A 14555-nucleotide genomic window follows, 5' to 3' on the forward strand; every position below is an offset into this window, starting at 1 on the left:
CAACCAGTTGGATCGGTGGGGTGGGTCGGTGTGTTTCGTAGTGTAAATTTTTGATTTTGTTTAATGCGAGTCGATACGAGCGTTTGAGTGCGGGCGTGCGTCTGTGTGTGCGTTGTACAGGAGTGCTCAATCGCAGCGTGTTTGCAGCGTGCTCCATGATAAGGACCGAGGGTTTGGGACCGTATTCGTGTATCGTAAGCAACAGTTGTAGCCGTTTAAGTAAGCGTGAGCGTGAAGAGTTACCCTATAGTTACTACAATTTAACCGTGTACCAGAAACCGAAACCGTCAAACTACCTGTAAATGTTAATGTATTGCCATCGCCAGCAAAACGGGTGCCAACAAACGGAGTTCTGAGATCCGCAAAGAGATATGGAGTAAGTGAATAGATTGTACAAGTACACCAGCTACCTCAAGCGAGCAAAGAGCATCTTTATCTACGGTTTTTTTCGTTTTATAAAAAATAAACAATCAAACTGAAAGGCTCGCACCGTCTTCCGTGGGCGAGACATAGCCTGTATCAGAATCAATATCTTTTAGTAAAACTGTAACCAAGAATGGTGAGCATCAGGGAGGAGAGTTTGATCACCAACTCAGGAATATTCTATCGAGCGTTTTACAGCTCTCGTGAACACGTGATTGCAAAACAGTCCGTCGGTGATAAGGGAAGGAGGCTCACAGTATTCAGAATTCCTCAGATGCCCGGAAACGTTTTACCTCGGTGCATCGAAAACAAAAGCACAATTCTACCTCAAAATACAAGTGTTTGCATTTTACAATCCATCTCCATTTACCTATCAGACTGTTTAGTCACATCAGGTTCGTCGGTTCGACCAAGAAGATTGTTTATTTTGTCTCCTGATGGAGAGTATCCTACATATATTTTATCACACCGTTTGGTGACAAAAGAAAGAGAATAAAAAACCCTGGTGGCAGAGCTAGAGTTACCGAGATTATAAAAGTCAGCCAAGAGTTTGACCCGCAAAAACCTTTTACTATATATTTATTACTGTACATGACAGCCAGGGATGTGTTTCGTAGCGGAAACATACAACAACTAGAATGATATTTTATGCATAAGTATATAGATGTGACAACATACAACTGTCCCACTGGGAACATTGAGAACATTTTAAAGCAATAAAAAAGGAAGAAATCAGAGAGTATCTACTGTGTACGCGTAGTGTACGTATTCTTCGTAGGACGTTTTTGTACTGGGTTCCAGTTTTTGATTCGATTTCATATGAGTGTGTATGACGCAAAGCGCAGTCAAATGAGTGCTCGTGAGTGTATGGAAGGGCGCGCAAAACGGATCGGATTTTGTGTAATATAATGTAGTATAAACTATTAACAGCGAGATAAATGTGAATCTTTCCTTTTTCTTCCGGCAACATGAAAAGAAAAATGCCCCACAGTGAAAGAGTATGGAGTAAGAAATCAAAGAGAAAAAAAAACGAAGATGGAAATAGAGGGAAAAAAATACCTACAATCACGTACCTAATCTGATAAGGATGTTAAAATGTGCACGAGAAGAAATGGGAGGAAAAAAAAAAAGCAAACAAAAGGGAGACAAACAAGATCTGAACAAGTATCCTTTTTCTCTTCTCTGTGTGCATTATGTATTGCGTGTGAGTGTGTGTGTGCGTGTTGGGTGTGAGTGTAGTATTTTCGATTCTTTCGGAAAGCCGTAAAAATTTTAAAACCAGTACACTTACTAAACTGATCTACACTCTATATTAGACAAAAGAGCAAATACAAAAATATAAAAAATAAAAATTGATTGTAGAAAAAGAAATTGCATGTAAAATCATCTCTTATAGGCTATTGTAAAACAAAACGAATGTACAAATCGATCGATAATGGTGCAGCAGGTGAGAAAAAAAAAGGAATCGTACAAGAAAGATCAATAAAAAGGGAAATCAATAAACAAACACATACATAAAAAAGAGAAACAATTGCAAAAACATATTTGAATTTGTTGACAGATAAAACAGAAGCAAACAAACAAAACGAAAGTAAATTCGTAACGATGGTACAAAACTTGGTGGTAGAAATACAAGAAAGCAACAGTTAAAAACTACGATGCCAAATGTGAACGAAGCAACTCAAAGCACGTCAAACGAACAAATATCAAGCTATTTAGTGGCACAATTAAATCATCGAACTTACGCGGCAGTAGGAACTGAAACTGTGGGACGACACGAGGTGCACGTAATTCCAGAAACATTAGAAGCAAATCTAGCGTTCGCCGGTAGATCGTGCGTACGCGTCCCGTTCGTGTGTGTGTGTGTGTGTGTGTTAGGTTTTATTCGGAAAGTGATTGTGTAGCACTTTATACGTCAGGGCGTATGGTTGTGTTTAGATTAATTAACTGGTCGTCCCGCACACAGGTTGGTTACACGGATTGGAACCCGTAAATGGTTACCGGTATTAGGCAAAGAGAAAGAGTTACCAAGCGTTAAGCGATCGGTCGATCGATCGATTAGACTAACGCAATACACTACTATTAATTGTCAACGTTCCTATACGCACGGCAGCGCACCCACCCTGGATTGCAATTGTTCCCATCCGGTGCGGAAATGTAGCGTCCTAGTTCCTTTGTGTTGGTGCGTTTTTTTTTTCTTTTTTGAATTTTCATTTCGTTGCAGTCGCGTTCGGTTTCGTTAATGGGAGTTCGGGCTCTCCGATAATGGGTGCCTGATGATGGTATCTCGCCAAGAAACCCGTTAGCCCCGCATCGGTGGTGTGTTAGCCTGCAGTACACTAATTAGTCTGTCGGAATGCCGTGATCGAGACGTCTTGTCTCGATGGCGTTGCGTTTGCAAGCCTCACACCGTGTTTGTCTGTAACGCGTTTAAGGTCAAGGCTTTAGGAATGCAGGCTCGTTAAGGCGAAATACGCACGCGTTTCGTTGATTTCGCTCGCAGACCGGGTCTCAGAATCGTAAGAAATCGAGACACCAGACATAAGTCAAAACACATGACAGTTTCGATGCAGAGTTCCAGGGCAGCACAGTAAAAGAAGCACAGAAAACAAACAAGAAGTGTAAACACCTTACAGCCAAATCTGAACCTCAGGGATACTCGTAGAATTTAATGTTAGAATGTATGTTAGAGTCTACATCGACGGGGAGCGGGATTGAAACAAGATTTTCGAAGCAAACGAAAACGACTAACGACTATCATAAAACAAATTCGGTACGATTCGGTAACATATCTACCCCAAATATGGTTTAAGTTTGGCCGATTGATTATTTAGGAAACACTGGCGGCGGAGGTCTTTGAGACTTGTGCCACACAACTCTTCCATTCGGTAGATACACGCGAACGTTTCATTAGCTTAACTATCCATCCGTTTAAGTATTTTGATTTGACTTTACTTTATTGTATATAAGCGTTGTACGCAACATTCCTCCTAATCTAATTTTAGCTTACAAACAAACACTCAAACACTGGTAGAAATAGTGGCAGAAGAGGGGATGAATACTGGAATAGTTACCATAGTTACCAAATGTTATCCGTCAGATGGGTAGGACAGTTCACGTAACAATACAGGAAGTCAAGTGAATAGCAAAAACAAAAGAAAAAAAAAAAGAATACAAACTACATTACTCCATATATGCTCAATCGGTACATAAGTTTGTTATGTAGCAAAACACGCGAGCGCGAAGTAAGAGATGCGCATATACGAAAAAATACAAAACAAAAGAGACGTAAAAGAACGTGTGTAGTATAGGGGGGAGGGGGTGGGGTGAAACAATGAAGATGTATAGAGAAAAGAAAGAGCGAAGAGAAGAACGAATGGAAACAAAACATATAACAAACAAATGAAATTAAATGGTAAAACAAATCTAAAGATGTAGCTATTAAGTGGTTAAAACAAGTACACGAAAAGAGAAAACACATACTACAAACAAAACAAACAACTTGTATAAACAGTTACAACAAAACGAAATGTATCAAAAAGCCCGTAAGCAGCAGCTGAAGAGAGACTCTCCCTTCCAAAAGTGTGTGCAACCGATTATCAATATTGTTTAAAACAATCGTTCCATATCAGTGAGATAATTAGGCTCAATATCAAGAGTTTTCATGTTTTGCAATAAGGGTGTAGGTGCGTACGAAAGAGAGGAAGCAAACACCCATACACGCACGTAATCTGTTAAGGTAGAAGCAAACATATCCCCGGTTCCATGTGAAGGGAGGTCGCTAGAAACGCGATGCAATGGGTTGTGGAACAAACCAACACTGGTAGCAAAAAGACGTTAAAGAATAGTGAAATTGAGTGGATGAAAGAATGGTGTTGTTTTTTCTTTTAATTTTTGGTTTTAAATAATTTGAACGTTTCGCGTCAACCATCAATACCTTTCAGTATTAGAGTATGTTTTGCAATGGGAAGTTGTACATACCAACATTCCCATTTCCGTACTAGCTCCAAGTACAGACAGTTGAAAACGCTAGTATAAGCAGGGATAAGGGAAACGCGTCTTGACGAAAGAAAATATCACGGCATAAGTCCGACCCGGTGCTTTAAGTTTAAGTGTCCCCTTTTGTTTTTAATCATTAAGTTATACTGGCTCGTGTTTGTTACAACTTTTGCCAATTTATCTTATACGTTTTATCAGTCTGTAAGAGTTGACTAGCGAGAGGTGCTGGTTGGCGGAACACTGAATTACGCTGCCATATACTATCACTTACCACTTGACTTGTTGAGTTTTGTTTTGCCATGAAATACACTTTATTAGCACACACACACAACAGTCCAATAGTAAAGAGAAGAACAGTTTTTAGTTTGTTTGCTTGGAAGCTCGGTAGTCAGGATGGTAGTTAATAAGCCACATGTTGCCATTTAGTTGTCAGTTGTTAGCTTTTAGTTGTAATGCATACTGTCACCATGTTTTTACTTATTATTATTATTATTACTTCAACTATGAAACAGACCTCAAACTAAGGTGTACGAAAGCGCATAGATAAGATGAGTACAATGTATTGGCAGGGCATCTTAGAGCGAATCGCAAAACAGAAAAGGGAAGAATTTTAAGTGCAAGTGCAAAAATAAAATCAAAGTTTATCTGCAAAAAAATGTGTATTGATTGGTAAACCCCGCAATTGGAATTATGACAGAAAAACAGGAGAAGAAGAAATACCCACTCATGAATACATACGAAACACGTACAACCAAACCAAAATGGGTTTTTACAAAGTGTATGGAACAAATGGAATAAAGCAAAAATGATGAAAAATGTATGTAGAAATTGTGTGCTGTTTTTTTTTTTTGGAAATTGAGTTAGATTGATGACAAGTTGGATGGATGGAAGTAAAAGGGTATTCTCGAAGACGTGTGCTAGTTATAAGTAAGTATGGTTTAGTTTAATGCTTTAGATTTGATTGATTCGGGATAGTTATCTGCGTAACTATCCCAATTATTTGCGTCTCAGAAGCAGAGTTTCAGTTGACGGCGACGATCTCGAGGTGGTAGAGGAGTTCTCCTACCTTGCACGAGTCTTGGACTATGCTGACAGAGGACGCCAATGCTCTCGCCATTTTCGAACGACGGGTGCTAAGGACGATCTTTGGCGGTGTGTGCGAGCAGGGCGTGTGGCGAAGGAGAATAAACCACGAGCTAGCTGAGCTGTTTGGCGGTGCTGATATCCTGACGGTAGTCAAAGCCAGAAGGATACGTTTACTGGGGAACGTGATGAGGATGCCGGACTCATGCCCCACCAAGAAGGTGCTCAGGAGCACAGCAAGCTGGTTGGCTGGATCAAGTGGAGTCTAATCTGTCGGAGATTGGATGCAGCTGTGGATGGAGGACTGCAGCCCTAGACCGAGTTTCCTGGAAACTGATTGGAGACCTGACCATGTCAACGTGACGTGCTCAGTCTTGAGCAGACCAGCAACAAGAAGAAGTTATCTGCGTAAATATGGTTTATGTCCAAGAAACTCTTTTGCAAATGATTCTTACTTTATCTAAGAAAAAATCGAAACAAAATCACAAATCGCACAGATTTAGGAACTCGGTTTAAAATCCTTTTTATTAAGCTTGTTTGATCTAAAATGTGTTATTCAAGAATTTGTTATGGCTTCATTAAAATGTTTAGAAAATGCATTTTAAGCTTTCTACACTCTCCTCCTATATATTTATTTACGATTATTATTTAATTTCCTAGTGCAAAACTTCTCCCATCAAACCCTTCCACGACTGCTCATAATTTCTGGCCTAGTTATTCGTCAAACCGAAATAAAGAAAACAAGGAAACAAAAATTTAAGGCTTGTTCAGCTTTAACCTCAAGTTGATTATGTTCCATTTCTAAGAAAACCCAAGGATTAAATGGCTGCATTGCATCATCTAAAGCCGGGGTGCATTTTGCACACAAAACATTCTTTCACAAGGCATCCACCCTTGCAAAAGAGAAAATGTGAAAGTGTGCGAAAGAAACGACAGACAGACAGCTTCTCACCCGAAGGGACCGAACTTCCCCGGTCAGCATCCCGATGTCTCGAGAAGGTGATAGGAAACCCGGTCCCGGACTATAATAAAAAAAAAAAACTAGGAAAAGAAAGTCCCTTTTCTTACAGCTTGTGAGATGAGTTGAAATGAGATGAGCCTTTATGCAGAGAAAGAGAGAGAGAGAGAGACAAAACAAAACTGTACTACCTTGCGGGTTGCAAAATATTGCTGCTACTTCCTTAACACGATCCCAAAAAATAGGGTCAAAAGGGTTAGATGAGTTCTCTTTTTTTTGTTGTGGAGGTTTTGTTTCTTATTTTTGCTTGGTCCGTGTGCTCCGTGGATAGATCTCTGTTCGTGTGATTCCAAGATTCAAGGAAGCTAAAGTAGCAGCATCCAGACGAGCAGCGGAAAAAAGGAGGGCATTCCCCGATTAGTCCTATTGCACACGGTACCCCTTCGTAGGGTGAGTGTCCTGAGCGGTAGGATTTAGAATTGAGGCAAACTTTTCCACCCAAGGACCGGAGAAAGCGTAAATTGTAGACAGCCAGCCCTAAAGGGGTGCGCTAAAAACTAAAGAGATCCTTTTTTTGTGTGTCTTGTCGGGCAGCATTAAAGAAGAGAAATCAGATCACACACAGTATTCGTACCAGACACGGGATTGTAGGGAACTTGATGGACGGATGTTTGCGTGTGCGTGAATGAATGGGGAAGTAAACACCACTACTGTGCGGCGTTCCCAGCTGGGTTTTTAAGGGGCTGCCGGGTTTTTATATTTCGGATGAGCAAACATTACGGCGCGAGGACTGGCATGAATCCTGCTGAAGGATGTGAATTTCAAGGACAAGGTGAAATGATTGTGGAAACGTTGCTTGCGGTTTAGGATGTGCCGTCTCGGGACGGTTGCTTCTTATGAGGAAGCACGTTGTTTGCTGAATCATGCTTTGCTCGGGATGTCGGGATCGATCGGAAGTGGTTCGACCGTTGGTTGAGATGGTCTCGTTTCTCTCGCATCTCACTCTGTTTTTTTTTTGCTGCTGTTTTGATCTTGCTTCACGTAGGTCCAGGCACGATCCGAGTCGAATGTGTCGAATATGGCACCCTGACTGTGGACGCGATTCAACAGCTGAGGAACGGCCCCGAAGAAGAATGATCTGCAGAGACAACCTTCCAAAAGAGGAAAGTCATTGCTTCATTCTTGCATCAGCTCAAATTGAAGGGATCGGCGTGCAACAAGAGGATGGAAATAAATTTCCCATGAACGCTGTATGCCTTTATTAGATTACCGCCACAGTAAAACACACACATACATATTTGGGTTGCTGATTACACTTTCTCCCCACTTACAAAAAAGAAAAGGGAAACACCTCAACTCATCCGAAACAAAACGAAAAAAAAAATACATTTTTTCCCCCATTTCCTTATTCGCTCCAATGTCACCAATACGGTGCTTTGATGAAGTTTAATTATTTATCACAAAATCACAACGCAACACAGGAAATTCGTCTTCGATATTCGTGATAATGAGCGTTTTATTTAAATCATCACCAGTTCAGTGCGCCGGTTTGCTGTTCCTCTACATTTTTATGCTAATTGTTTGTGGCCCCGGCATTGCGGCCTGCGTTTGCTCGAACTCGAACGGAAGTTCCGATTGCTCGATTGGTCCCGATTCACGAATTTTTGGCTGAGCAAAGTTGGAGGAAGAGTGAAGTGTCACTTCACGCTTCGTGCCACTCCACACACACAAACGCGCGCGATCGGTGAAAAGTGAATGGAAACGGAAATGCTTACAAACAAGCCGGGTAGAGCGAAGGTTCGTTTCTTACCGCCGGCTGAAGTCTTTCGATTGGCACGTCGAATGGGAAGCATTTTAAGGCGGGAGGGTTTTAATGTTGTTTTCTCTTTCTCTCTCTCTCTCTCTCTCTCTCTCGCTCTCTCGCACACACTTTTCGTTACTTGTTTGTCGATAATGCTTGTGATAAGCTCGGTAGAGATCGATGAGAAGCTGGCCGATTGTGGAGCCGGCGAAGTTGAAATTATGCACAAGCTGTCAACAGCTGCAAAAGAAACAAACGGGTCAGATATTTGGTTGATTGGAAGAAACATCCTTCCGGCGGATTCGGTGTGGAGAAATGTTCGTATCTACTCTCCAGTGCGCGCTGTTGGTGTGTCTGCCCACATACGTGGGACGTGAGCTAACCGCAATGTAAATAATAATTGTGCAAGCACTATCCTAATGAAATTGACCTCGCGCACTGAGCTGCGATCCTAAACAAATAGTGATGAACGCACTCAAACAAGCCGCAGGCACTATGGAGCATCCTTTTTGTTCATATCAAATCATGGGTCGTGCAAAAGGTATAGGACAGAAGGATAAGGGAAATATCTTTAATAAGGAAATGCTACCGTATTGTTTCGATAGGGCCGTCAGAGAGAAAAAATACATTATTAAAGATTGATACGTTCGATTTGGTTCGGTGTTTTGATGTGTTGTGACGCCCAGTGCCCAGTTATTGTAAAACGGATCGCTACAAAATCCTCGTCAAAGTCTCAAAATACGGCCAATCAACGGTAATAAAGATATAATCCATTTTCATTTATCATTCTTACAGCATTTAGCAACCTAATCCTATTTATTGCCACGGATTATGATAGCGGTGGAATGGTAGTATATTAAATAACAATTCAATACCCGAACGAAGTTAGTTATGCAAATGGCTTCATTCTGTCCTTATTATTTGCTGCTTAACAAACCACAAGACTAGCGATGGTTTGCAATCATCGTGAGAAATCAATTCCAAATTGGAATGAGAAAAAAAAGTATTAACATCGCATCAATCACCTTAGATTCGAAGCTGAGTGTGGATAAAAGTGTATAGTGATGTGACAAAATATGATTTGTAACCGTTCGAATCGTCGATGAACTGTGTCCCCTTTCTCTGTTGCAGATAATTAAACACTATTTAGATGGGTTTTGTCATTCGAGCCCGAACGAAGATGGTAAAGATTTCACCGGATGGTCTTTAAAATCTATCGTTGAATGCAAGCTTCCGGTTGACTCTCACTTGACCATTCCATTCCGTAAGGCTTTACAGTTACTTGCTGTGCTTGCGGTTCGGTCTCTCTTCTTCTGCATAGCTATTTTTAACTGGTAAAACCCCGGCCGTGGCCCACCGAGCGACTCCGATAAAAATACGCGCAACACGAGGCAATTTAATAACCACATTCGATCGTATCGTTCCGAAACATTAATATTTAACCGAAATAATAACCATCCCCGAAACCAGTTAGTAGACTGGCGAGAAGGAGACAGGGTGGGAATGTTGTGCAGGGTGCCGAGACAGTAGGGTGGACGATTAAATGCGAACGCGGCATAAGTTGGCGCTTGCGTTTTGATTTGTGATTGCCACGAAAATTGACCAACATATTTCGGGGGAGCAAACGAGGAGTCTAAGCAATAGAAGGGAGGGGACACGCGAGCGAAGGGGAAAAGGGTCTCTTCAATGGTGCACAATCGTCGTACACCGCGAACAGATGGGGTGTTATTAATGTCTATCTTCGCTAGCGCATGATATGTTGTCTGAAGCGACAGCACACACGCACAGTGGGATAGTCGCGGGATGTTTCTCAAGAGAAGATGAATATTTTTGATTTTCAAATGAAATCACATATGTTGTTGGTTGTTTTTCATCTTTTATATGCTAAAATGTTTTAAAGTTGATCTTACAAATTAAATATCTGAAAAACGACTCACAAAACTAGTCAATAGGGGAAGTTTTGTTTGATAAATACTACAAATACATAATAAAATTAACATCTTCTCCTTTAACACAAACAGCCTGAAAAGATCTTGGCTAACCGATTTTGGTTTAGATCACCTAAATTGTGAGTTGATAGAAAGTACCGCGTAAATGGCAGCTGTCCTGGAATGGGTTGGGTTCGAGTTTTTTACTGGTAAGCTCCAAATACTCAAAAATGTATTATTTCATCTTATTCTGTCAGAAAAATTAATTATAAATAGTTACTTTCTGAGCAATTTGTGATCTAGACCTTCAGAAGTTATATAATAATCAAAAGAAAAATGAAAAAGTTCAAAATAAAACTATCTGGAATCCTTGAAAGCTGCCTTCGAATATGTCTTCTTGATGTGTCCTTAAAGCTGGTATAAATAAATTGCATTTATTTTTCTTTCGTACCACCCTCTAACCCGTAGTGCGGTGTGTGTATGATTCTGCTGTTGCGAAGATTTTCATAAATGCTCATCAGACTATTCATTTTGTGGCGTTTCGCGGGCTCTTCTAACTTCTAACCGCATGTGTAAGCAAAGGAAGCAAGTGGAAGTGTATCCCACTCATCACGTGCACGTTTGGTTGCCTTTTCAATCGTATATGTTGCCCGTCGGCAGCATAAACGCTCATAATCATAACACTACGCCGGGGCTTTGTGTCGGAACAGCCACAAACACACACTCGGAACGACAAGATGTTGACGGCGGAAAAAGTGAGAAGAAGGACAGCTCTAGCGGATAGAGATAGAGAAATAGAGAAGAAAAAAAAAAACAACGGACGAACCTTAAATCTACTCCACCAGACAGATATGTTCGTGATAAATCATCAAAACGCGACCAAAAGGCTGGGCGCGCACGGGTAATCGTTGGTGATATATACTGACTGGGTTGCGTTTTACCGCGTACCGCGCGGTAGAAAATCGCCCCAATAGCGCCGCCGTAGAGGCAAAATAAAGATAAATAAAATAATACTACGAATTATAAATAGGTAGGTGGAGCTTTTCTATGCGCTTTTCGGCTATTTCCTTTCCAGCCTCTGTCAAACTGTCGTGTTTTTTATTAGTTTTTTTTTTTTGGTTGTTGTCGGAAACCGATAGTTCAATTTGAACCATCAAGAATATTGGCTTTATTACAAGCCGACCCGACCCGTACCGTATCGATATGTTTGAAAACTGTGGGAAAAAAGCTGCGCACATTGAGTCTCGTAGCCTCGTAAAAGTGCAGAGGAAATGAAGGTTGGAGAAGTAGAAGAGGTTTGCCAATTTGCAAAATTTTATTTTCATGTCGATTAAAAATTGGACTTAAAGAAAGCCGCACACGCATGGAGAAATAATCGGAATAAGGAACTGGGCAGTAAATCTTAAAGGAGGTCCTTTTAACTGATTACGGCAAGAACAATTTAACAGTAAAAATAATATCTAGTTTATAGATTAGTAGCTTTGATGGCTTTGCCTGAAATCTCCTTCGAATCTTCAATCTGGGCATGGTCCAGTCATGACTATTTATTGCGTTACCGAGGCCAGTATAAATTATTACCAATCATGCTCATCTTTCGCAACATAAATCGAACACATGTACGTCACTGGAGTAGGAAAGAAACAATCGCGCCGAACACACACATTAGCGGTGTAGTCCTGGTACATAAATTTGCAATCGGTATACTTACATCAAACGACACAGCAGCTTCAGGCTATAAAAGGCACTTTTTTATGGAGCATTCCCTGTGCTCGGGAACAATACGTTGGATGATTAAACATTTATCGTACGACATTTGTTCGACATCCCGGATGCAGGCAGCTTCTGCTATGGGTTTCGGAGAGCATATTGGTGTACTTTATTTATGGTTCGATTTAGTAGTGGTATTAGTAGGCCATGATATTTCAATCGAAGATGGCTGCAGCACATTAATGGAGTTGAAGCCAGAGGGGAGCTGAACGTGACGTTTGTTGAAGAAGAACCAAGAACCGTGCGATGATGAAAATAGCGATTTTACTGATGAACGTTTTTGGCACCATTTTGGGACAGTATCAATGGACCATCTTCGACCAGGAGCATGTGAATCTTTGCAACGAGCAGGACAGCTGTGGTGGACGTGTTCATACAATGTGTTACAATGTAAGCTTGTAGAAGGTTCGTCAAACCCTCGTTTTATTTACTGCAGTATCTCTTCTTTTTCAAGGCTAACGAAACACATCCAAGATGCAAAAAATTTGCACCCATCCAGCTAGGACCGGAAAGCATCAAGAGCTTTATGATGGGGCACAATGGACTGCGGAACAAGGTCGCAACGGATCCTAGACAACCTGCTACGGATATGCAGTTTCTGGTGGGCATATAGCTGGGAAGGAATCTTTCGTGACCTTTTTATTTGACTTTAAAATTTCATTCACAACCTTCCAGCACTGGGATCGGGATCTTCAAGCCATGGCAGAGCGTTGGGTTCGCCAGTGCATCGTCGGGTATGATGCGTGCGACTTCATCGGTAAGTAATATGCGTGCATACTTGAGTCGTGCTTCTCAGCTCACACATGCACACACCCAACAACAAAGAAAACAACAACAACAAAAAACTTGTGTCACCCTTCGGGGTTAAAAGGTAACCCCTCCTATCCGATCGGCCAGAATGTGTTCTTTCATCCCAAACCGATACTGAAGCACTGGGAAGCGCTTGCCCTGAGTACGTGGTTCAGCGAAAAGGACAAGCTGGGCAGCAACCTGTCCGTTGGTAGTTTGCAAAGCGCCGGGTATGTATGCCACGCGCCATTTTATGTGTCCCAGCTTTTGAAACGGTATCGGTTATCCCTTTTTTTGCATCAGAGTGTCGAACTACACGCAGCTCGTCTGGGCAAGGACGCAGTTTATAGGTTGTGGTGCAGCCAGTATGTACGGTGGACATCTGATCGTCTGCTACTACCATCCCAAGGGCAACATAATCGGACAGCCGGTGTACACTGTTGGCCGAAGAGCGTGTACGGGATGCCCTCAGGAGCGTGCCTCCTGTTCCCATGTGTTTCGTGGACTTTGTGGAATTGGTGAGTTTACGCGACACGCTGTTGATGCAAGACAAGCCGGGCTTTTTGGCTAACGATTTGCTGAACTCGTTACAGATGATGTACATTCCGGTGGACATGGGCAAGCCGCGCAATACACGCTAAGGGTAACGCTTTCGATGTTGATGGGAATGATGTTAACAAGGTTCGTGAATAATTTCCAATGAACCAACCGGATGGCGCTACGGAATGGATATTACAGGAGCCATTCCACAAGTACTGCACGGACAGCAAACCAAACAAAGTCACACACGAATAGGAGAGGGGGAAAACACACACAGAACTTGGGGTAAACTCTTGGTGAGTTAATTAAAAGAAGCGGGTGAATCTAAAACTCTCCACCGGAATGAAGTTATAAAAAAGTCATTAAGTTGACACGTTCACAATCTGCATGGGTGTGTTTGTGTGCGCGAAAATAAATCCACAAACAAGCGAATGCAGAACGCGGGGTTCGCGAGTGTATGCTCATTAGACGGCTGGTTGTTTATTCGCGGCTTCCAACACACCGCGACACGCACCGCAACCGCGTGAATAAACGGTGGGAACCTGCGGACTGTTTGCTTCACGAGTAGTAGAGAGTTTTCCTGTTTCTGCTGTGCATAAGCAGACTTGCGGGGTTGTTTTCGGCATGGGGTGTCCGTGAGTGTGTGTTTGCCAGTGATAGAAGAGGTGATAATTAATATGAGGTAATTTATTCTAAATTTAAACGTTTAATTCGATTTAGAGCGGTTCGGGTGATGGTGATGTATCTCGCAATCTTCACATCTTATGATGTCTCATTTCTCATCACCAACCAAGGAATCGTTGGTGCTTTGACGTACCTCCAATGATGCGAATTTGGTGTAGGGAAGTGATAGCAAAATTAGTAACTCGACTGCCAGAAACTCGACACCCAGCGTCTCTTCGGGTGAACCGTCAGAATATCTACCAGTAAATGATTTTAAAGCTTGAACTAATCGCCGATGACATGCCGATCCAAATGAACGACAGAGGACCAGACAGAGGCTTAGGATACAAACCATACACACGACAACATTAAAAAAAAAAAACTAACCAAAAATCCCATTAAACAAGCTGCCAGACGTTGTCGTTCGGTAGTTCGGTCTGTGATTGTTTTATGTTTCATTTTCAGCATCGAAAGGTGCTGTTTGTCTGCCTCGTAAAAAACCGATATCAACGACACTGTTGCAAGTTAACGGGAGCATTAAAGACTCGGCCGGCTGCTCAGGGTGAGCTGGTTTCGGTTGGTGGGCTGTTTTATTTTGTTATTT

The 14555-nt window shown here is 41.8% G+C and overlaps 2 protein-coding genes across 2 annotated transcripts in view; one reads left to right on the forward strand and one right to left on the reverse strand.

The window, feature by feature from the left end:
* Nucleotides 1-14555, reverse strand: part of LOC126559425 (gamma-aminobutyric acid receptor-associated protein) — a 228474-nt gene that overhangs the window by 154193 nt on the left and 59726 nt on the right. The gene's annotated exons all lie outside the window — the stretch shown is intronic.
* Nucleotides 12206-13588, forward strand: LOC126560057 (venom allergen 5-like). Its single transcript, XM_050216218.1, is given in 7 exon segments — nucleotides 12206-12349; nucleotides 12414-12560; nucleotides 12635-12716; nucleotides 12831-12978; nucleotides 13052-13266; nucleotides 13342-13433; nucleotides 13502-13588. Coding segments are annotated over 7 exon segments (915 nt in total).

Source organism: Anopheles maculipalpis, chromosome 2RL (assembly GCF_943734695.1).
Source record: "Anopheles maculipalpis chromosome 2RL, idAnoMacuDA_375_x, whole genome shotgun sequence".
Taxonomy (NCBI): Eukaryota; Metazoa; Arthropoda; class Insecta; order Diptera; family Culicidae; genus Anopheles; species Anopheles maculipalpis.